The following is a 26,238-nucleotide window of genomic DNA, read 5'->3' as shown; positions in this document are numbered from 1 at the left end:
AGCTGTATGTGTGCTGCACTGTGTATACTGACATGTATGGATGGCGTACTGAGCTGTATGTGTGCTGCACTGTGTATACTGACATGTATGGACGGTGTACTGAGCTGTATGTGTGCTGCACTGTGTATACTGACATGTATGGGCGGTGTACTGAGCTGTATGTGTGCTGCACTGTGTATACTGACATGTATGGATGGTGTACTGAGCTGTATGTGTGCTGCACTGTGTATACTGACATGTATGGACGGTGTACTGAGCTGTATGTGTGCTGCACTGTGTATACTGACATGTATGGACGGTGTACTGAGCTGTATGTGTGCTGTACTATGTATACTGACATGTATGGAGGGTGTACGGAGCTGTATGTGTGCTGCACTGTGTATACTGACATGTATGGATGGTGTACTGAGCTGTATGTGTGCTGCACTGTGTATACTGACATGTATGGATGGTGTACTGAGCTGTATGTGTGCTGCACTGTGTATACTGACATGTATAGAGGGTGTACTGAGCTGTATGTGTGCTGCACTGTATTTCCTAATATGTAAACAAATAATGAATTCTGTATGCAGGCCAACTAATCAGCTGACCAACTAATCAATTCTGAAAATTATTTTCATAATTGATTAGTTGTTTCGGCCCCAACACATTCCCTTATAAAGTATATCTATAGTGTACGGTGTATATACCATGTGGTGTGACTACATACAGAAGTGTGTACATAGAGCCGTATATTTACAGTGTAATAAGTATTTGTACTGTATGCAGTGTGTATATACAGTGTGTAGATATGATATACAATATATAATGTATACAGTGTAGTGTGTATATATATATATATATATATATATATATATATATACAGGGTGTAGATATAACATATATGATGTATATAGTGTAATGTGAATATACAGTGTGTGGATATAACATATATGATGTATATAGTGCAGTGTATATACGGGGTATAGATATAACATATATGATGTATATAGTGTAGTGTGTATATACGGTGTGTAGATATAACATATATGACGTATATAGTGTAGTGTGTATATACGGTGTGTAGATATAACATATATGATGTATATAGTGCAGTGTGTATATACGGGGTATAGATATAACATATATGATGTATATAGTGCAGTGTGTATATACGGTGTGTAGATATAACATATATGATGTATATAGTGTAGTGTGTATATACGGGGTGTAGATATAACATATATGATGTATATAGTGCAGTGTGTATATACGGGGTGTAGATATAACATATATGATGTATATAGTGCAGTGTGTATATACGGGGTGTAGATATAACATATATGATGTATATAGTGCAGTGTGTATATACGGGGTATAGATATAACATATATGATGTATATAGTGTAGTGTGTATATACGGTGTGTAGATATAACATATATGATGTATATAGTGCAGTGTGTATATGCGGTGTGTAGATATAACATATATGATGTATATAGTGTAGTGTGTATATACAGTATGTACATATAACATATGATGTACACTATATTACCAAAAGTATTGGGACACCTGCCTTTACACGCACATGAACTTTAATGGCATCCCAGTCTTAGTCCGTAGGGTTCAATATTGAGTTGGCCCACCCTTTGCAGCTATAACAGCTTCAACTCTTCTGGGAAGGCTGTCCACAAGGTTTAGGAGTGTCTATGGGAATGTTTGACCATTCTTCCAGAAGCACATTTGTGAGGTCAGGCACTGATGTGGACGAGAAGGCCTGATTCACAATATCCGCTCTAATTCCTCCAAAAGGTGTTCTATCAGGTTGAGGTCAGGACTCTGTGCAGGCCAGCCAAGTCCCTCCACCCCAACTTTCTCATCCATGTCTTTATGGACCTTGCTTTGTGCACTGGTCCAAATCATTTGGTGGAGGGGGGATTATGGTGTGGGGTTGTTTTTCAGGGGTTGGGCTTGGCCCCTTAGTTCCAGTGAAGGGAACTCTTAAGGTGTCAGCATACTGAGACATTTTGGATGATTTCATGCTCCCAACTTTGTGGGAACAGTTTGGGGATGGCCTCTTCCTGTTCTAACAGGGGATGAGGAACTTGACCAGTGCACAAAGCAAGGTCCATAAAGACATGGATGAGCGAGGTGGGGTGGAGGAACTTGACTGGCCTGCACAGAGTCCTGACCTCAACCTGATAGAACACCTTTGGGATGAATTAGAGTGGAGACTGTGAGTCAGGTCTTCTCGTCCAACATCAGTGCCTGACCTTACAAATACACTTCTGGAAGAATGGTCAAACATTCCTATAGACACTCCTAAACCTTGTGGACAGCCTTCCCAGAAGAGTTGAAGCTGTTATAGCTGCAAAGGGTGGGCCAACTCAATATTGAACCCTACGGACTAAGACTGGGATGCCATTAAAGTTCATGTGTGTGTAAAGGCAGGCGTCCCAATACTTTTGGTGCGTAGATATAACATATATGATGTATATAGTGCAGTGTGTATATACAGTGTGTAGATATAACATATATGATGTATATAGTGTAGTGTGTATATACGGTGTGTAGATATAACATATATGATGTATATAGTGCAGTGTGTATATACGGTGTGTAGATATAACATATATGATGTATATAGTGCAGTGTGTATATACGGTGTGTAGATATAACATATATGAGGTATATAGTGTAGTGTGTATATACGGGGTGTAGATATAACATATATGAGGTATATAGTGTAGTGTGTATATACGGGGTGTAGATATAACATATATGATGTATATAGTGTAGTGTGTATATACGGGGTGTAGATATAACATATATGATGTATATAGTGTAGTGTGTATATACGGTGTGTAGATATAACATATATGATGTATATAGTGCAGTGTGTATATACGGGGTGTAGATATAACATATATGATGTATATAGTGTAGTGTGTATATATGGTGTGTAGATATAACATATATGATGTATATAGTGTAATGTGTATATATGGTGTGTAGATATAACATATAAGATGTATATAGTGCAGTGTGTATATACGGGGTGTAGATATAACATATATGATGTATATAGTGTAGTGTGTATATATGGTGTGTAGATATAACATATATGATGTATATAGTGCAGTGTGTAAATACGGTGTGTAGATATAACATATATGATGTATATAGTGCAGTGTGTATATACGGGGTGTACATATAACATATATGATGAATATAGTGTAGTGTGTATATACGGGGTGTAGATATAACATATATGATGTATATAGTGTAGTGTGTATATACGGGGTGTAGATATAAGATATATGATGTATATAGTGTAGTGTGTATATACGGGGTGTAGATATAACATATATGATGTATATAGTGTAGTGTGTATATACGGGGTGTAGATATAACATATATGATGTATATAGTGTAGTGTGTATATACAGTGTGTAGATATAACATATATGATGTATATAGTGTAGTGTGTATATACAGTGTGTAGATATAACATATATGATGTATATAGTGTAGGGTGTATATACGGGGTGTAGATATAACATATATGATGTATATAGTGTAGTGTGTATATATGAGGTGTAGATATAACATATATGATGTATATAGTGCAGTGTGTATATACGGGGTGTATATAACATATATGATGTATATAGTGCAGTGTGTATATACGGGGTGTAGATATAACATATATGATGTATATAGTGCAGTGTCTATATACGGGGTGTAGATATAACATATATGATGTATATAGTGTAGTGTGTATATATGAGGTGTAGATATAACATATATGATGTATATAGTGCAGTGTGTATATACGGGGTGTATATAACATATATGATGTATATAGTGCAGTGTGTATATACGGGGTGTAGATATAACATATATGATGTATATAGTGCAGTGTGTATATACGGGGTGTAGATATAACATATATGATGTATATAGTGCAGTGTGTATATACGGGGTGTAGATATAACATATATGATGTATATAGTGTAGTGTGTATATACGGGGTGTAGATATAACATATATGATGTATATAGTGCAGTGTGTATATACGGGGTGTAGATATAACATATATGATGTATATAGTGTAGTGTGTATATACGGTGTGTAGATATAACATATATGATGTATATAGTGCAGTGTATATATACAGTGTGTAGATATAACATATATGAGGTATATAGTGTAGTGTGTATATACGGGGTGTAGATATAACATATATGATGTATATAGTGTAGTGTGTATATACGGTGTGTAGATATAACATATATGATGTATATAGTGCAGTGTATATATACAGTGTGTAGATATAACATATATGAGGTATATAGTGTAGTGTGTATATACGGGGTGTAGATATAACATATATGATGTATATAGTGTAGTGTGTATATATGGGGTGTAGATATAACATATATGAGGTATATAGTGTAGTGTGTATATACGGTGTGTAGATATAACATATATGATGTATATAGTGTAGTGTGTATATACGGGGTGTAGATATAACATATATGATGTATATAGTGCAGTCACCTCTCTTCTCCAGATCTTCTCTCCCATTGTTGATGTGTTTCTTCAGCCATTCTATACAGATATTCTCCAGATAATTCTTGTTTCTCTCCCCCTGTCTCTCCTCCGGACTGTTCCATCTCTGTGTGGTGATCTGAGCCTCATTCATGGTCGGGATCCAGATTCCTCTCTGTGTGTCCAGATACAGGAGATCTCTCCCATCATATCCGTGCTGATAATACCCCACAGTGGTGCCGTCATCTCTCAGCTCACAGCCGTACATCTGCTGTACAATATGGATCCCTGCAGAGAGAAGAGGAAGATGTGACCCGGGATCAGAGGTGTGATGTGTGTAATATGTGATGATGTAGGAGGTGATGGTATATAGAGGAGATATGTATAGGGATAGATGTGTGTATACAGAGTGTACATATACAGCACAGCTCTCCTTATAATGACACGGCCAGTACTACAGATATAGATCCTCCACTATGGCAGAAAACTCCGATACACATCCTCAGTATGGAGGAAGAAGAAGATCGGATCCCAGTGACACCCCAGAATGTTCTACAGAGGGGTCACCGGCTCATCCCACCACTGAGGAAATGACACTCATCACTGATTGGCTGTCCTGACCCAACAAACATTTCTATTCACCAACTAGGTGCGACATCTTCAGATCATCATCTCATTGGCTGCTGTTTCCCTCCATTTTCTACCAGCCAATCACACACTGTGTAGATGACCCCTCCCCCAGTGATGGTGACACGGGATGTGTGGATTACGGAATAATTATAATATCTTCCCTCATCATGGCTGCAGATTGTACAGAGAGATCATGTGACAGGAAATCCAGAAAGAGAACCGACATCTCCTCAATAATCACCTCCTGGTGTCACCTGAGAGACAATACACGGCCATTGTACACCTTCCTCATCCATCTTATACTATTCATACATAGACAGTCCCAATCACAGAATGCTTCCTGTAGAAGACTGACTACAAATATGTCTGTAATACTCCCCTCCCCCCCACAGAACAGGAATGGGAGATTCCACATTATACATCTGCTGGGGGGAGCAGTCTATGTTGTGTCATTTCTGGGGGGTCCTCCATGTATAATACACACAGGAGACCTGACAGGGGACAGACATCCATACTTCTCTATGGAGGCCCCAGACAGGAAGTCAGCTGTGCATAGAGGAAATCATTCCCCTCACTCTACAGTGGGTGTGTCCTGTGTTTACCTGGAATATTCATCTTTTGTAAACGTGATTGGTTGCTTAACCACTTCCATACAGAGCAGTTAGACCCCCTTCCTTCCCAGACCAATTTTTAGCTTTCAGCACTCTCACACTTTGAATGACAATTGCTCAGTCATGCTACACTGTAACCAAACAAAATTTTTATCATTTTTTTCACACAAATAGAGCTTTCTTTTGGTGGTATTTGATCACAACTGGGTTTTTTTTTCTTCGTGATATAAGCAAAAAAAGAGCAAAAATTTTGAAAAAAAAAACACTTTTTTTTAGTTTCTATTATACAATTTTGCAAAAAAACGGAATTTTTGTAAAATCTTACCTGTAAAATTCCTTTCTCTGAGTCCTCCGACAGTCGCCGCCCACTTCATATTCATCACCAATGGGGTTATGTCCTTTATTCCGTAGGAGTAGCTAGGCAATAGAATATGTTAGTACAAAGACTTTTAACATATCCCACCCCCAGGGGGTGGTCCCCTCAGTACATAACCCTCCACTTCCTGTATCCAACTCAGTTTCAGTGGAATAGCAGTAGAGAGTACATCAAAACCCCAAAAGAGGGGCGGGGGCGGCGACTGTCGGAGGACTCAGAGAAAGGAATTTTACAGGTAAGATTTTACAAAAATTCCGTTTTCTCTTACGTCCTCTGACAGTCGCCGCCCACTTCATATTCATCACCAATGGGGATGTCCCAAAGCAGTGTAAATATGAGGGGTGGGAAGAACTCAGCCGCGCCCAAGGCAACGCCGTCTCCCCATCAGAGAAAGGAACCTTACCAAAGGAAGGAAACCAGTTGGGCATAAGAACAAAACACTCGCTCAACAGGAGCAAGAAAACCCAGGGAAAAAACAAAAATCCCAAAAAGCCAAAGAACCCGTAACAAGGGCTCTAGGAAACTGCCGCACTAAGAACCTTGCGGCCAAAGGAAGCATCAGCCGATGCCTGAACATCTACTCTGTAGAACATCGTGAAAGTGTTTACAGTCGACAAGTCGCCGCCTCACACACCTGGGCCACAGAGGCCCCATGACGACAGGCCCAAGACGTACTCAGAGAACTGGTAGAGTGCGCCTTCACAGGTACAGGGGGAACTTTCCCCCTCAAAGCAAAGGCCTGATCAATGGTCCGTCAGATCCATTTGGCGATTGTAGAAGCCGACGCCGCCATGCCCTTCCGAGGACCTCCCGGAAGGACAAACAAGGCATCCGACTTGCGAGAAGACTCAGTCGATTTGAGATAGACTCTAATCGCCCGGACAACATCCAAGGAGTGAAGCAACACCTCCGTCGGAAGCTTCGGCTTCGCGCAAAGCGAAGGTTTGACAATGTCCACATTGAGATGAAAGTCCGAAACCCTTTTTGGAAGAAAAGAAGGGTTAGGTCGCAAGACCACCTTGTCCAAATGCACAACCAGACACGGAGACTTGCAGGACAAGGCTGCCAGCCCCGACACTCGACGAGTCGAGGTGATAGCCACCAAAAAGGCGACCTTCTTGGATAACAAAGACAGCGAGATCTCCCTGAACCTTTCAAAAGGAGCACGCTGCAATACCGATAGAACTAGATTCAAGTCCCAAGGGGGAAGAGGGTCCCTCCTAGGAGGGATCAGGTGACGTACCCCCCGCACAAAAGTGCCAACCAAAGAATCAGATGCCACAGGCCGTTGAAAAAGAACGGCCAAAGCAGACACCTGACCCTTGATCGTGGCCAGCGCCAGACGCTGGTCAACACCCGTCTGAAGGAAGGGCAACACCCTAGACACCGAATAAGTGTCAGGAGAGAAACCCCTGGATTCGCACCAGGCAAAATACGCCTTCCAAGTACGGTAATAAACCTTCCTCGCATTTATTAAGGTGTGAATGAACTCAGGGGAAAGACCCCTGTTCTTCAGGACCTCGGATTTAACAGCCAGGCCGTCAAGACCAGCGACTGTAAAGCAGGATGGAAGATCGGTCCTTGCGACAGAAGATCTTCTCGAAGAGGCAGACGCCACGGGGCGTCGATTGCCAGATATACGAGGTCTGCGTACCAGGACCGGCGAGGCCAGTCCGGTGCTACAAGAATCACCGTGGTCGGTTTCGCGAAGGAACCTGGACAGCAATTGAATCGGTGGGAACGCATACATCAGTTGGTGCTGATGCCACGGGGCAACCAGCGCGTCCGACGCGTCTGCCCGAGGATCGCGCGTCCTTGCCATGAACCGTGGTACTTTGTTGTTCAGACGAGACGCGAACAGGTCTACCTCCGGAAGACCCCACCTCGCGCACAACACCTGGAAGACAGCCGGGTGAAGGGACCATTCCCCCTGGTCCAGGGTCTGGCGGCTCAGATAATCCGCCTGCCAAATTTTCTCCCCCGGAATGTGAACTGCCGATATTGCCGGGACATGCGTCTCGGCCCAAGACAGAATCGCGGCCACTTCTCGAGCCGCCCGGGCACTCCTGGTGCCCCCTTGATGATTGATGTAAGCCACCGCCGTGGCATTGTCCGTCTGCACCCGAACCGGGTACCAACGACGAAGACAGAGGAGTATCGCTCGCAGTTCCAGAACGTTGATCGGAAGGGAGGATTCCTCCGTCGACCAAACACCCTGGGCGGACAGAACGCCCAGAACACCACCCCAGCCCGACAGGCTGGCGTCCGTGGTGATCACCGTCCACGAAAGGGGACGAAAAGACTTGCCCCCCGATACTGAGGGGGATTGAAGCCACCACAGAAGAGCCCTTCTGGTCTGAGAACTCAATGACATCTGGAGATCCAGAGACTGCGGACGCCCGTCCCACTTGGACAATATCTCCGCTTGGAGATCCCGTGTGTGAAACTGGGCGAAGGGAATCGCCTCGAAAGCCGAGACCATCATCCCAGACACCGCATGCACGTCCGAATGGACGAAGATGGAACGTCCCTGAGGGACCTGACTGCCACCTGAAGAGCTGCAAGTTTTTCTTCCGGCAGGAAGACCTTCGCCTGGACAGAGTCCAGAATCATACCCAGGTAAGAAAACCGAACCGATGGGCACAATGTCGACTTTGGAAAATTGATCGTCCAACCAAACTCCTGCAGAGTCTGCAACGTGACGGACAGATCCTTCTCCAGACTCTGGCTGGTCGCAGACCGAACCAGAATATCGTCCAGATACCCCAGAACCGAAATGCCCTGGGCCCTCAACAAAGCCAGAACCGGTGCCAGCACTTTGGTGAACACCCTCGGAGCCGAGGCGAGACCAAAAGGCAACGCCACAAATTGGTAATGATCTTCCGCTATGGCGAATCGAAGGTACCTCTGGTGACCCTCGAAAATCGGGATGTGAAGATACGCATCCTTCAAGTCGATGGAAGCCATGAACTCCCCCGGAACCAGGGCAGCCACCACCGACCGCAGGGATTCCATGCGGAACTTGCGCACCCGCACAAAGCGGTTCAGCGCCTTCAAGTCCAGAATCGGACGCACCTAGCCCTCCTTCCTGGGCACGGTGAGCAGATTGGAATAGAACCCTCGAAATCTGTCCCGATGAGGCACCGGGACCACCACTCCCTGAGCCCTCAGGTCCTGCACCGCTAGATGCAGGTCCCGCAAACGCTCCGGGGATAAGAGAAGACTGGAGGGAAAAAATCTGCTCTCCGGCCGAGAGAGAAACTCGATCTAGCAGCCAGATCGAACGATTTCCTGTGAATTGGGTGAGGGCGCCCCTTCAGGCCGCACTGTTGTGGGCCGCAGAACCGGATTGGCCGGACTTTTGCTTACCTGCCCACGGCTTCTTGCGGGAGCCTTGACCCTTGGACGGCTTGCCCCAAAGTGTGACCGAAAGGCACGAAAGGACCCCTGAGGGGGCCGAAACAAAGCATTCTTTTTTCCCAGGAGCCGTCTCAGTCTTGTGGGATTGAGGTAAGAGCGTGCTCTTACCCCCCGTGACCCCTTTAATTAGGGCATCCAGGGATTCGCCAAAAAAGCGAGAACCATCAAAAGGCAGATTGGCCAAGGTCTTACGTGAAGATTGATCCACAGACCAACACTTCAACCAAACCAGGCGGCGAGATAACACCGCCACACTGTGTACACGTGCAGCCAACGGAACCATATCCAGGTCCGCATCACACAAATACATGACACCCTGGTGGATTTTATCCACCATATCCAAAGTCGCCTGGGGGGCAGAATCAGCCACCAGGACATGCCTAAGCACCTGCGTCCAGCTCGCGACCGCCTGGGCCGCCATAAGTGAAGCAATATAAAGCTTTCAACATAGAACCCATAATAGAATAGGTACGACGGGCAAGGGACTCCATCCTCTTGTCCGTGGCATCCCGGAACACCGGGGTGTCTTCAGCAGGAATCGCAGTGGACTTGTTCAAAACTGCTAACGCATGGTCCACCGGAGGTGGGACACACCAACGCCCATCAGTAGCGGGCGTAAAAGGATAGCGCAGCTTAAACCTACTTGGTACAGCAAAAGGTTTGCGTATATTACGCCATCGTTCTTTCACAGCGCGCTGAAAATCATCAGTGCATGGAAACATCTGCGATGATTTGCGCCTTTTCTGCGTCCCATAAGCCGCCAAGGCAGCTGGAGGACATGTTTTCTCCTCCAAACGCAGAGTTTGCTTGATAGAAGCAACCAATTCATCCATGAGTGCAAGCTCTTCAGACGAGCCAGGGGGAGAATTATCAACCCCCTCTACCTCAGCCTCCATTTCTGACCCTATAAGGTCCAGGGAGGAACGAGACCCCGATAAGGAGATCTCTGCCACAGCAGCCCCAGTACCATCACCCTCTGAAACAGAGGAAATTGAAAACTCTGGGCCTTTTAGAGGATTGAGCAACCACCAGCATTTGCACCTGAGTCGCAAGGCTAGCCACAATCGCAGCCAAATCCCCCCCCGGGGGGGGGGAAACCGCAGTCCCCTGGCTTCCCACTAAATTGGCAGGAAACTAGTATTCCTGAGAATCCATGCCCTTGTAGCAGCAAAAATAAAAGGGTGACCGCCCCTTTAAGAGAGCGCTGCGATCGTAGCCCACTCACACTAGGCATCCCACACAAGGGACCCCCACAGGGACAAGTATACCAAGGCAGGACACAGGGAATAAAAAGAAATGAACCTGGAGAGATCGGTGCTGCTGCTGCTGCCTGCGGTGCTCCTGAAGGAAAGGAAATGCTGGCATACAGGGCGCTCTATGAAAGCCTATGGAGGCTACAAGAAAATGGCCGCCATGCATGTAAAACATGCGGCCGGAGCGATCGCAGCCAAAATGGCGCCGTTTGGCGCCGAAACTGCCGCTCCCACACCCCATGAGGGAGAAGTAAAACACACCATCTGCCCAAAAAAGGAACATGGTAAACCGCCGCAGCGGCGCTGTAATGTGCCCCAAGCATGAGAACTCAAGCCCCACAGCACACAGCCGTTCACACAGACAGAAAACTGACACAGAGTGCAGCCAGCCCCCCCTCCTGCAGCCCACAGCATGCAATGTGAGAGATAGGGAAAACGTAATAGTGTGAACACAGGGCAAGGTACACAGTCCCAGACTGACACCCCCCAGACAGACAGGTCCCCACATAAATGCACTTACCTCTTAAATGGCGTGGGGGACCCGCACAGGCGAACAAACCGCTGCACATGAGGCAGGGAGAGTCGCATCCAGGACGCAGCAGAAGGTGGGTTGAGAAACCGCACAGCGTCCAGTGAGGTAGCCACCTCACCTAGCATCCCTGCACGGAACAGGGATGGGTCGTTCAGATAACTCAGGAGCGATACCTGACTGAACGCTCGATGGCGGGCTGAGAAGCCACTGACCCACAACCTGCTACCAGGGGGGTCAGCCCGAGACGCAGCCCGCATGATCCTCTTCTTCCGAAGAACTAACTAACGCTGGTAAAATAACAGCTAACAAGAAAGAGAGAAAAAACTGAAATAAAATCCAAAGAAAGGAAAGAGAGCTGAGACAAGGTGCCCCAGCACAGAAACTTCCAGCTACTCCTGACAGCTAGACAAATGAAACTGAGTTGGATACAGGAAGTGGAGGGTTATGTACTGAGGGGACCACCCCCTGGGGGTGGGATATGTTAAAAGTCTTTGTACTAACATATTCTATTGCCTAGCTACTCCTACGGAATAAAGGACATAACCCCATTGGTGATGAATATGAAGTGGGCGGCGACTGTCGGAGGACGTAAGAGAAATTAATTTTTCTTCACACATTTGGGCCAAAATTTATACTGCTACATATCTCTGGTAAAATTAACCCAAATTAGTGTATATTATTTAGTCTGTGTGAAAGTTATTGAGTCTAGAAGCGATGGTACCAATTACTGAAAATTGATCACACCAGATGTACTGATGGCCTATCTCCTTTCTTGAGGCCCTGAAATGTCAGGACAGTACAAATACCCCCCAAATTACTCATTTTTGTAAAGTAGACAGTCCAAGGTATTTAGTAAGAGGCATGGTGAGTTTTTTGAAGTTATAATTTTTTCCCACAATTCTTGGGAAAATGAAGAAAAAAAATTTTTTTTCTTTTTTTTCCCAAAACGTTGTCAATTTATAAGCTATTTCTAACACATAGCATGTACACAGCAAAAATGACACCCCGAAATTCATTCTGTTACTCCTTCTGAGTATGGTGATACCACATGTGTGAGCCTTTTACACAGCCTGGCCACAAAAAGAGACTCCACGTCCAAGTAGCACCATAAGGCGTTTTAGGAGCATAAATACACATAAAACTTTCTTACTACCTATCACACTTTTCAAAGCCCTAGAGCACCAATACAATGGAAAAGTCCACAAAATGACCCCATTTTGGAAAGCAAACACTCCAACGTATATTCTATGAGGCATTATGGGTCCTTTGAACATGTCATTTTTTTCCACAAGTTTTTGGAAAATGTGGGAAAAAAATAAAAACTTTTTTTTTTTACACAAAGTTGTCAATTTATAGGATATTCCTAACACATAGCATGTACACAGCAAAAATGACACCCCAAAATACATTCTGCCACTCCTCCTGAGTATGGCAATACCACATGTGTGAGACTTTTTCACAGCCTAGCCATATAGAGGGGCCCAACATCCAAGGCGCACCATCATGCATCCTAGCCACTTGCCTAGGCCTATTTTTGACATTTGGTGTTTACAAGCTAAAATCAGTTGTTTTGCTAGAAAACTGCTTAGAACCCCCAAACATTATATATTTTTTTTTTAGCAGAGACCCTAGAGATTAAAGTGGAGATTATGCAATATTTTTTATCACACCGTATTTGCGCAGCGGTCTTCCAAACGCAATTTTTTTGGAAAAAATTCACTTTTTTTAATTAAAAAATAAGAAACCAGTAAAGTTAGCCCAATTTTTTTCCATAATGTGAAAGATAATGTTACGCCGAGTAAATAGATACCCAACATGTCATGTTTCAAAATTGCGCACGCTCACGGAATGGCAACAAACTTTGGTACTTAAAAATCCCCATAGGCGACAATTTAAAAATTTCTACAGGTTGCCATCTTTGAGTTACAGAGGAGGTCTAGGGCTCAAATTATTCCCCTTCCTCTAACGATCGCGGCGATACCTCACATGTGTGGTTTGAACACCGTTTACATATGTGGGCGGGGTTTCCATATGCGTCGCTTCTGCGCGCGAGCTAACGGGGACAGGGCGCTTTAATTTTTTTTTTACTATTTATTTTATTTATTATTTTTTATTTTTACACCGTTTAACAAAAAAAAAAAAAAAAAAAAATTGATCATTTTTATTTCTATTACAAGAAATATAAACATTACTTGTAATAGAAAAAGGCACGACAGGACCTCTTTTTGTGAGATCTGGGGTCAAAAAGTCCTCAGATCTCACAAGTACACTAAAAGATAGAAAAAAAAAAAAAAAATAATTATTATATAAAATGAAAAAAAAAAAAAAAAAGGACATTTAAACCGGTTGCTAGGCAACAACATTTTCCGTAGCTCCGGTCCTCCAAGACCATAGAGTCAAGTGAGGGCAAGCTTGCCCTCACTCGACATCCTGTCTGTGAGGATCCGGGACCGGATCGTTTTCCCCGCTGCCGGCGGGTCCGGTAAGCGGGGAAAAGGACCGGACGCGGCGGGAGGGGGGGGGGCACCTCTTCCGCCATCCCGGAAGGGTGAACCCACGGCGAATCCGCCGCTGGGACCACCCTTATCGGAAAGCCAACCGTCCACCGTTTAAAAAAATACCAGGGTTATGGCAGCTATCTGCTGCCATAACACCGGTATTTAGGTTTAAACGGAGGACGTATATAAACCTTTTTGGACTTGGACATGGTGGCTGTATGAAGGGTGACAGGTACTCGGGTACTTTGTTGGGCAGGTGACAGGTACTCTGGTACTGATGAGCAGGTGGCAGGTACTCGGGTACTCCGATAGGCAGGTGACAGGTACTCGGGTACTCTGATGGGCAGGTGACAGGCAGGTGATAGGTACTGATGAGTAGTACTGATACTGATAGGTACTGATGATCAGTACTGATACGTGATAGGTACTGATGAGTACTGATGAGTAGTGATGGGTACTGATGAGCAGGCGGCAAGTACTCGGGTACTTCAGGCGTCAGGTACTCTGATGAGCAGGTGGAAGGTACTCGGGTACTCTGATGGGTAGGTGACAGGTACTCAGGTACTCTGATGACGGGTACTCCGTTGACAGGTAATCAAAGTATCCGAGTACCTGTCATCAGAGTACCCGAGTATCCGTCATCAGAGTACCCGAGTATCCGTCATCAGAGTACCCGAGTACCTTTCATCAGAGTACCCGAGTACCTGTCATCAGAGTACCCGAGTACCTGTCATCAGAGTACCCGAGTACCTGTCATCAGAGTACCCGAGTACCTGTCATCAGAGTACCTGCGTACCCGTCATCAGAGTACCCGTCATCAGAGTACCCGAGTACCCGTCATCAGAGTACCCGAGTACCTGTCATCAGAGTACCCGAGTACCTGTCACCAGCCCATCAGAGTACCCGAGTACCTGTCATCAGAGTACCTGATGGGCTGGTGACAGGTACTCGGGTACTTTGATGGGCTAGTGACAGGTACTCTTTATTGGGGGGGGGGCAATCAGTGTGTTTGGGGTGCACTGTACTTGGTAACTAGCTGTTACCACACTCTCTTCCTCACACAGGATCAGTGTGTGAGGAGGAGAACACGGTGACAGCTAGTTACCGTGTTCTCTGTTGACATTTGTAACCGGCTGTGATTGGACACAGCCGGTCAAGTGGTAAAGAGCCAATTTCATTGGCTCTTTACCTAGATTGGGGATCGACTCTGTCCGAGGGACGAGCCTCGTCCCCGATCGCTGCTCTGCGCGCCCCCGGGGGCGCGCATTGCAGAGAGAACGAGCGGCTCGTGCAGGAGCCGCTCATGTGATCGGCTGTGACTGACACAGCCGATCACATGGTAAACAGCCAATTTCTATTGGCTGTTTACCTTGATCAGGGATGGGCTATGTCCGAGGGACGAGCCTCACCCCCGATTGCCGCGCTGCGCGCCCCCGGGGGCACGCAGTAGCAGCTAGAGCGGGCGGACGTCATATGACGGCCGCCCGGAACGGTAAAGCCATCCTGCCGGCGTCATATTACTATGCGCCGGTATGGATGTGGTTAAAGTACACACTGCTTCCATTTATTTATTAACTTTCACTTTGCTTAGTGAATCCCCTCTACTATTTGTGTAAATCAACCCAATCAAAATGTCCCATAAACAGAAGCACCAAGAGGGGTCACACACCATAATCACAATCAGAGGTCCCTGGGACCCTCAAAATGTGACATCCCAATTCCCTGGTATTGGAGGAAATGCATGTACCCTCCCACAATGCATTGCTCTGTGCATCCTATCCATAGGTCAGGTGAGAGGAGCGATGTGTATTCTCCAACTATGTCACATTAGAATTGTAATATGGATTTATCCCCGGCTGGTTCACACTTGTGTGACATGAAAGTCGCACCATTTCCAGCGTGACTTTGCTGTACCACTTCCCTGCGACTTCAACTGATAAGAAGCTTCCTCTGCGACTTTGATGGATCGGTGTTATTTTTCTGACCCTCACCTCTCCCCCCTGGTCATCCTTGCTGCCTAAAAACTTTCCTCCCAAGCACATTCCATTTACACCTGAGTGTAGCAGAATCGCATGTTCCCGCTCCCATTTTTACATGTTTTTGAAGAGTAAACATGCGTCGCACGTTGGGCATCCCATTAATTAGAATGAACTGCCGACATGCGAGACAAATGCCCCAAAGTAGCTCTAGAACATTGTCAGTCATGAAGTGTCACATTTTTACAGATCACATTTTGCTGTGCGCATTTCTAGAGCATTTTGACGCACAGCAAAACACGCATCTGCTAACCGTGATTGAGGGGGGCATTAACAATTAGGCAGCATTTACATCTGCATGGAACTCGCACAGAAAACGCATGCTTTACCACACATTTCAGAAATACGCTGCAAATGAGCATTACACTTGTGTTTCCATGAAATCAAAGCAATTGTGATGTGCGTTTCTGAAACGTGCGCAAAGTTCATGTTTTTTGTGCGGGTTGCCGTGCATTTGGAAACGCACAGATGTGAATGCAGCCTAAATGGTAACACAAGCATGACACACATTGCCACACGTTTGTAAAATACAAGGCAAAGCATGATTTTTCTTGCAGGTTGTCGTGTGTTTGGGAAAGGTTTAGATGTGAATAAATGGTAACGCAAGCGTGACGGAAGTTGCCGCGTGTTTATGAGACACGCAACGTTTGTTGATTTGTGGTGCCTCAAGTCAGGTATGGGATTTTAAGGGCAGGAGTAAGAGAGATAAGAGGTAGTAGTGCAAATTATAGGTAAAATTTATTTACATGTATGGGTTATATACAAAAATTCGAGTGAACTAATGGGTAAAGTCCCATTGTGCTGGTGAAGAGGAAGTAATAAAGTGTGTATTACACGTGATAATAAGTAACTTGAACATAGATAGTAGATGGTCCTGCTCTGCTGTTCCTTGTATCAAAGGATAGGGGTAAATGCAGAAAAAGGGCCTGATCGGTAATCCGACATGTTTCGGCCTGTTGTGGCCTTTATCAAGGATATGTTTACCGATTCTAGAATTAATTGAAATAAATTATAAGTAATGGCAATATATAATGTAGTTCAGATTTTGATATATACAAAATGTGGTTTGACATACATATTTTTTGTCCACTTCCTGAGATATTGCCTCCCCAGAGTTTCTCCGGGAACTGCAGGAACAATGCTGTATTGGATGAAAAATAGTGTGATTTGGCTGGTAGTTTGGAAAGATAATAAAATTGAAAAAGTAATAATAAAAGAAAATAAATTACTTCTTGGGCCACGTTTTTCTGGTCCAAGGATTCAAACCACATTTTGTATATATCAAAATCTGAACTACATTATATATTGCCATTACTGATAATTTATTTCAATTAATTCTAGAATCAGTAAACATATCCTTGATAAAGGCCACAACAGGCCGAAACATGTCGGATTACCGATCAGGCCCTTTTTCTGCATTTACCCCTATCCTTTGATACAAGGAACAGCAGAGCAGGACCATCTACTATCTATGTTCAAGTCACTTATTATCACGTGTAATACACACTTTATTACTTCCTCTTCACCAGCACAATGGGACTTTACCCATTAGTTCCCCCTGAATTTTTGTATATAACCCATACATGTAAATAAATTTTACCTATAATTTGCACTACTACCTCTTATCTCTCTTACTCCTGCCCTTAAAATCCCATACCTGACTTGAGGCACCACAAATCGACAAACTATACTCTTGGGATGGTGGCAGAAATGACTACTTTATTTCCAATGTAAGATCCAAAAACCTACTTATGAGACACGCAACAAAGTTCACGTTTTCTGTGTGGGTTGTCAGATGTTTGGAAATGCGCAGATGTGAATGCGGCCTAAATGGTACCAAAAGCGCGGCGAACATTGTTGCACATTTTCTAAATGCACGACAAAGCGTACATTTTCTTGTGTGTTGTCATGCGTTTGGAAACACGCAGATGAAAACACAGCCTAAAATGGTAACGCAGACATGATGCACATTGCCGAGCGTTATGTATATGCGCAGCAAAGCATACTTTATTTGTGTGGGTTGCCATGCGTTTGGAAATGCGCAGATACAAATAGTAATACATTGTGATGTGTGTGTGGCACATTTTCAAAATACGTGGCAAAGCATGCGTTTTCCTGAGGGTTGTCGTGCGCTCAGAAAGGCACAGATGTAAACAAATGGTAATGCAGGAGTGACACATGGTTTGGAAGTGAGCGGCACAATGCACATTTTCTATGCGGGTTACCGTGCATTTAGAAACGTGCAGATGAGAATGCAGGCTAAATGGTAATGTAAGCTGGAGGCACATTTCCGCACATTTTTGATATGCACAGCAATGCGTGCATTTTCCATGATGCTCATTGCTGCATGCTTGGAAACGCGCAGATGCAAATGCAGCCTAAATTGCAATGTAAGCACAACATGCGTTTCCACACATTTTGGAAATGCACAGCAAAGCGCGTGTTTTCTGTGTGAGGTGCTGCGCTTTCAGAAATGAGCGAATGCAAATGCGTGCATTTCCAAAATGCGCAGCAATGCACACGTGTTCCTATTTAGCAGTGTTCATTTTGTCAACTAAAATGCTTTCTTCAACTAAATGAACACAATTTTAGTCGACTAATATATGAATAAAACAATTCAGATGATTAAAATAGGACTAAAACTAAAATGGCATTTTAGTCATAAGACTATAACTAAAACTAAATAAAAAATTGACATCAAAATGAACGCTCCTCTGCTGGCCATTTCTAAATCGGCAACACAATTCCATCCAGAGCCGGTAATAATCGCACATTAAAGTTTAAACATGGATTGCACCACCGCATAAGTAAGGGGCGTCTACTAAGCTGCTGAAAACTAAAAAATTAGGAAAAAGGACTTTCTTATATTTTTCCCTAATATTTAATGTCGGTAATATATTCAGGTAATTTGTACAATGACATCACAGCCAATGGAGTTTACAGTTTGTTGGGTTTTTTGTATTTTAAAGTTGCACTTCAGTTTGTCAAAAAGCAATATTTCTGTTTGTTTATGAAGCTTGGTTTTATTTATAAAGAGGTTATATATCTCAATGGGTAAATCTGTGTCTGTAGTGCGTGTTCAAACCTTATAATCACATATTATTAGATTCTTACTCCAGGAGTATACAATTCATATGGAAATGCTAGAGAAATGTTTAAATAATGAATTACAATTAACCTAAACCTATTCCATTTGTAGTTGACTAAAATGTACTGGAGAATACGACTAAAACTAAAATCGCATTTCAGTCAAAAGACTATAACTAAAATTAAATCAAACTTTGATGTCAAAATTAACACTGCTATTTAGCCTGCGTTTGCATCTGCGTATTTCTGAATGTGCGGCACCCCGTACAGAAAACGTGGATTGCTATTTAGGTTGTGTTCGCAGCTGCGTGTTTCTTAATGCTTTTTGTGCGTTTACTGTGTGGGTTGCCATGCGTCTGAACACAGCCTAAATGACAAAGCAATGTCCGCTTGCCGTGCGTTTCTTAAAAATGAGGAAAATCGCACGTGTTCTGTGGAGGTTGCGGCACGTTCAGAAATGCGCAGAGGTGAATTCAGACTAATTGTTACTGACACCCCAATCGTGGTTAGCAGACGCATGTTCTGCTGTGTAACAAAATGTGCTACAAACAATCCCAAATGTGTGACACTTCACTACCAAAATGGTTCTTGAGCTACTTTGGGGCGTTTGTTCTGTGCAGGGCTGTCCATTTATGTGAACGGGTTGCTCTATGTGCGATGTGTTTTAGGTGTGAATAAAAGCACAAATAAATGTGAGCAGGAAGATGCGTTTCTGCTATGCTCAGGTGTGATTGAGATTTAGGCAGCAAGGATGACCAGGGAGGAGAGGGGAGGGTAAAAAAAAAAAAAAAGATCCTCCAAAGTGCCATTCTTATCTATACTGATGCGACTTCTGTGAGATAACATAAAAGTCTATGGGGCCAGATCGCATTGAAAGTCGTACAAAAGTAGTGCAGAAACATTTTTTTTGTTACTGCGACTTGAGTTGTGGCAATTAAGATCCTCTGATTGAAATACATGGTATGCGACTTTGAAGTACAAAGTCGCATGACAAATTGCATTGATGTGAACCGGGACTCAGAGTGTGTGGCCCCCTGAGAGCCAGGCTGATAAGGCTGTGATATGTACTGGCACCTCATCATACCTTCATCTAATTAAAGTGTATGTATAGATGAAACTATTTTAGTCTTTAGATGGGGTAGGGAAGGGTTACACCCCCATTAGGGGATTTTTGCTGTCTTGGTCATTGTAATATTTCCCCTCACTCTCTGATTGGCTGATAATGATTACCGGGACTAATACAGAGGAGAACAGAAACTGATCACAACTGTTATTGCAGCACTGAGCGCGTTTCACCCCTTAACTGTCATCATGATGATTCTGTACTGCATTACATCTGTATGGCTGTCAGAGGGTTAAATAAGACACACAGCCTGTACTGAGAGAAGTCTGCTGCCTCCCATTGCTGACATTCTCCTAGAACTGTTGGCTGGCTTTCCTTTGTCACTAATACTCTGATTCACTCACATGGGAAAAAGCATGCAGCAAGTGAAGTCAGAGTGAAGTCTTGAAGTGTAAATCAGCCAAAAACTTTTTTTCCAGTTTTGGAGAGTGAAGAAGGATTACAACTCCTGCAGAGATTTTATTGCTCCCCGGGGCTCCATTAGAGAGAATTCGGCTCATTTCCTGTCCTGCTGACAACCAAAACAGGAAGTGAGGAAAACTCTGCGACAGACAAAGACAGAATGAAATATCTGACATGAGTTCTATCCTTCCTCTACTCTAATAATAAAATCATACTTATCTGTAACTGTGTTGTTGTAAGAGATTTTCCCTGACTTTTGGTTTGGTAAAATGTAGTCAGTAGGACAGGAAGTGAGAGTAAAAACCTGGCAGGGGTACTTACCTTTCCACACCTTATTCAAAACTAAGAAAAAAAGCTTTGACTGGACTTACACTTTAATCTAGCTTCTTGTTCTGGGGTCATGACCCCAAATATATGGAAAGCAATGACTGAGGATGAGAGGCGGGCAGATAGGGAGCGGAGTATAGGCCTCATCCACACTGGATGTTAGCAAAACGCCATAGAAAGCTGTAGAAGGAGTTTGTCAGATTTTTTGCAGAAGCGTTTTTTAGCAAAACTAAATTCCCACAAAAGCTTATGGCTCAAAAATGCTGATAAACGCAGAATAGTCGCATTTTTCAGCGTTTTTAAGCTTCTATCAGAGTTAGAGCGTTTTTACAGCTGAAAATCTCCTCTCAGATCCCAATAATTCTGGGATTTTTTCCAGCCAGAAAACCCCCCTGCCAAAAACTGCTGATAAGAGGCTGTGTGTGCATGGAGACATAGGAGAACATGGGGGGAGATTCCTGGCTGCAGGAAGAAACGTCTGACACCAAAAACATTCGCTGTAAAATCGTCCCGTGTGCATGAGGCCTTAGAGGTCGGCTATGGCGCCTCCATATCTCTCTCACTCCAGGATTCCTAGAAGAAGTCGTTGTGTATATTTTATAGATGTGATGAGAATTCTGATCAGATGAGGGAGGAATTTATTCATCAAGCTGTGATCTTCTATAAATCTGTCTCATAGAATGTCTCATCTCTCCCCTCCCCCCCTCTATCCTGTCTGCAGAGTTTGTATTCGGTGTAATAAAGAAATAGAAATGTAAGAATTGTCTCACCTCCAGTCTGGTTGTATCGCTTCATCAATGTCTGTACATCGTGTTTGTACCCAGCCTCATTGCCCCGACCTATTTGTGTCCCCTCGTCCCAGTATTCAGGTTCCACTTTCTTCATCCACTCAGTCTTGGGAAGAACCTCCCGGGTGTCACTGTTATAATTTGCTATCTCCCGATCATCCACATATCCGATTATAGAGAACACAGGGAGTCCGGATCCCGGAGAGGAGACTCCGGTGTGATAATATCGCAGAGTGTGACTGTCTGATAGAGAGACATACAGACGGTTATATATACATCCTCTACACATCACACACTATAATGCTGGGAAGAGAACAATGTACTGAAATAATCCCTCCAATGTGATAAAGATGATATGAATTTATTATTAATACAACAATCCCATCTATGAACGGTCATTCCATTTATCTCTGATCTCCACTCACCATCATGTATGATGTAATGGCAGCCAGTCCTGTCCCAGTACAATACCATGGGGGGAGGGGAGTATTGGGAAGAGGGATTGGGTCTTGTAGTGTCACAATGATGTATGACGGTAACATTATACAATTGGCAGCATTGCAGCTTTATTATACCTGCTGTACAGACAGACGGACACTCATAGTGATTTATGAAAGTAAATAAAGAGCAGAGATAAATCCTTGCCGTACTCCTGCATTGTGGCCCTATGAGTGTGCAGATGGTCGCACACAGAGCTTGCAATCATGGAGGGACAATTTATGATAATAAATGGTGGGATTGCATGCAATAACTGTAATAGGAGAAGAATAATGGTGAGTAGATGGTGGGGGGGAGCGGAGGGGATTGAAGTGATCGTTACTCAGCACTGTGTGATGAAATCACGGCTTCCCTTTAGCGCTGAATTCACACTTCTGCATTACCTTGCGGTGTGGTAATGGGGGATACAATGCACATTGTCATTCATGTAAGGCCGTCCATTCACTAGAAATGATCGGCCAATTCACTGTGACAGATAATAAATACATGTGACCCCATGTTAGCATTGCAGCCCCCACAATGTACAGTGAGTGCGGTGCAGTAAATTGTGCTTTGGTTTAGGCCTGGATCACACTTGTGCAATTTCACATCCAACCCAAATCACACAGAATCGCATGACAATGGAAATCATTCACATCAATGCAAATCTGTGTGGTGCGATTTTGTAAAAGGTTCTTGTACTACTTTGGTGTGAATAACAGCACATTTTTGCCCCATTAAATATACAAATCATATCCAAAACACAAGCAAATTGCAATCCACTGAAATCGGATGAAAATCAGATTGCAGTAGTGTGACCCGAGCCTTACAGTGCCGATTTTATTCTTTATTTTGTTTGCAACAACATGTAAAATAAAGGAATACAGAAGAGCACTAAAACATAAAGATGAGTTATAAAATGTCTCATTTCTGTAAGGGTGAAGTCACACATGTACAATGCTAAATCGCAGAGCAACCAGAGTGATTCAATGTTCTGCCCGCGCTGCATTGCTAACTGGCTAGTGTGGTGCATGATTCAGCGCAGCACGCTGTCCCTTTCATTTAATCACTTGCTGACCACTCACCACAGATATACTACAGCAGGCTGGCTCAGCTGCACAGTTCTCGGGAGTGCTCCTGGGGGTGCTCGCGCCATCATTAGGCAGCAGGGAAGCCGATCCACGGGGGACCTGGGCACCTGCGATCGCTCCCCATGGAGAGAGAACGACAGTCTGCTGATGTAAACACAGCAGATCGTTGTTCTCTCTGGAATGAACACAGAGTGCCGGTGATCCTCCTATTTAGGATCACAGGTCCCTGTGTGGATTCCACAAGCCCATCCCCCTCACAGTTAGAAAACACCCCCTAGACATACACTTAACCCTTTGATCAACCCTGCGTTAACTCCTTCTCTGCCAGTGTCATTATTACAGTAACAGTGCATATTTTTAGCACTGATTACTGTAGTAATGTCACTGGTACTCCCAAAAGTGTCAAAAATGTCAGTTAGGGGTCCGATCTGTCCACCGCAATGTCGCAGTCCCACTAAAAATCACAGATCACCGCCATTACTAGTGAAAAATAAATAAATAAATAAAAATGACATAAATCTTTTCACTAGTTTGTAGACGCGATAACTTTTGTGCAAACCAATCAAAATATTGGGATTTTTTTTTACCAAAAATATGTAGCAGAATACAAATTGGCCTAAAATGATGAAAAAATTTAATTTTAAATTTTTGGGGGGGAATGTTATATAGCAAAATGTGAAAAATATTGTTTTTTACAGGATTGAAAAAACAAAAAACAAAATCGCACAGGGGATCAAATACCACCAAAAGAAAGCTATTTGCGGGGAAAAAAGGACATCAATTTTATTTGGGTACAGCATCGCACAACCGCAAAATTTCCCATTAAAGTAACGCAGTGCCGAATGGCAAAAAATGGCCTGGTCATTAAGGGGGTAAAACCTTCCGGCCCAGAAGTAGTTAAAGTGTACAAAATATACATTTCACTCTCTGCAATGACCGAATCCTCCCCCACCCGCTGCCCAGGTGCATAAGGGGAGGGAGGATCTATACTGATGGGAGTTTGTACTAAGGGAGGGGGTTCTATACTGAGAGGGACTATATTTGGTGGAGGGGGTCTATATTGAGGAAAGGCCTGTACTGAGGAGGGGGGGGGGGAGACTATACTTGGGGGGGGTGGTCTGTACTGACAGAGGGGATCTATACTAAGTGGAGGGGGGTCTGTACTGAGGGGGGTCTAGAGCTGCACGGTTAATCATTAAAAAATCGTGATCTCGTTTCACCACCCCCCCCCCCCCCCCCCCCCCCACGATCTTAAAACGGCATGTCCTCAATTCTTACAGAGCCGTTCTCTGCTCACTCCCAGCTGTCAAAAAATAAAAAAGCAAATGGTTATCAACATTGTTAAAGCGCTAGTATACTCCACTTTTTACCTTTTATCTACAGGTAAGGCTATAATAAGGCCTAGAATAAGACTTACCTGTAGGTATAGTAAATATCTCCTAAATCTGCACAGTTTAAGAGATATTCGTCCTGCATGCAGCCGCTGAGACCAGTGGCGCATGTTCTCTGAAGTTCCGGCGGACCTTCAGAGCTCTTTGCCGGAAAGTAACTCCCGCACGCATGCGCGGGAGTGACGTCATCGCGGCTCCGGCCACTCACAGCGCCGGAGCCGCCGAACCGGGAAGAGATGCCGAGGGAACATGACCGCTCCCTCAACGGTGATCGGGTGACCGTGCCGGGGCTTCGTTTTAACCACTTCCGCCCCGCCCACCACACATTTACTGCCGCTGCTGGGCAAAGCGACGTAGCCCTATGTCGCTCGCTCAGGAGACTGTAGGGGGCGAGCGTGCACCGCCGGCAGCGCGCTCCCACCCCTGCTCATTACCTGGGGAGGCAGGTAGTGTGACCGGCGGCTCCGATGGCCGCCAGCCACTCGCAATCTCCTGCAATAGTGAGAGAAGGACAGACGGCTGATGTAAATCCATCCATCTGTCATTCTCCCTGAAGTAATGACAGAGGCTATGCGATCCTGATATTACTTGTTTAGTAATCCTGCTGATTACTTCACAAGCCACGCCCCTCTACAGTTAGAATCACACCCCTAGGGTCACACTTAACCCCTTGATCACCAGTAATGTTAACCCCTTCCCTGCCAGTGTCATTTTTACAGTAACAGTCCATATGTATAGCACTGATTACTGTAGTAATGTCACTGGTCCCCCCAAAAGTGTCAAAAATATCAGTCAGGGGTCTGATCTGTCCTCCACAATGTCGCAGTCCCGCAAAAAAAAAAAAAACACAATAAAAATGACATAAATCTTTCCCGTAGTTAGTAAACGCAATAACTTTTGCACAAACTAATCAAAATATGCTTATTGCGATTTTTTTACCAAAACTATGTAGCAGAAAACAAATTGGCCTAAAATGGTAAAAAATTTTGATTTTATTTTTATTTTTTTTGAGAATTTCAAAAAAAAAAAATGTGAAAAAATATTGTTCTTTTTTCAAAATTGTCACTCTTTATTTGTTTATAGCGCAAAAAATAAAAAAATCGCACAGGTGATCAAATACCACCAAAAGAAAGTTATATTTGTGGGAAAAAAAGGACGTGAATTTCGTTTGGGTACAGCGTCGCACGACCGCAAAATTGTCAGTTAAAGTCACGCAGAGCGGAATCGCAAAATAGGGCCTGGTCATTGAGCAGCCAAATCCTCCGGGGCTAAAGTGGTTAAGGTAAGTATTTCATAATGAGCTAGTATGCGATGCATACTAGCTCATTATGCCTTTCTCCTGCAGAGTTTTTTTTTTTTTTTTTCTTAGGCGAGTATACAACCACTTTAAGTGCCGGTTCACACTAGTACCACTTGTCAGGCGACTTGTCAATCTGACAAGTCGCGGACCGTCGCGGTCCATTGTGTAGTACAGGAACGGTTCACAAGTCGCTCCGACTTAGAAAAAGGGTCCTGTATTACTTTGGGGGGGACCTGGAGCGACTTGCATAGACATTCATTTTATGAAGCCCGTGCAAGTCGCGCCGAAGTCGCGGTGCACGCGACTTCACAGGTCGCCCCCAAAGTCGCGCCGCTGCAGTGTGAACAGGCACTAAGGCTGCA

General features: G+C 44.2%; 1 protein-coding gene across 1 annotated transcript in view; it reads right to left on the bottom strand.

The window, feature by feature from the left end:
• LOC309560441 (uncharacterized protein) overlaps positions 1-26,238 on the bottom strand; it is a 226,558-nt gene that overhangs the window by 33,944 nt on the left and 166,376 nt on the right. The window contains exons 9-10 of the mRNA XM_082264075.1: positions 21,600-21,860; positions 4,544-4,822 (exon numbers count right to left, since the gene is read on the bottom strand). Coding sequence (XP_082120201.1) covers positions 4,544-4,822; positions 21,600-21,860 — 540 coding nt within the window. The remainder of the gene's footprint in view (positions 1-4,543; positions 4,823-21,599; positions 21,861-26,238) is intronic.

The sequence above is a fragment of the Pelophylax lessonae genome, assembly GCF_965119305.1.
Source record: "Pelophylax lessonae genome assembly, chromosome: 7".
Taxonomy (NCBI): Eukaryota; Metazoa; Chordata; class Amphibia; order Anura; family Ranidae; genus Pelophylax; species Pelophylax lessonae.
The sequence above is the reverse complement of the archived record's forward strand: the minus strand, read 5'-3'. Positions and strand labels throughout refer to the sequence as shown.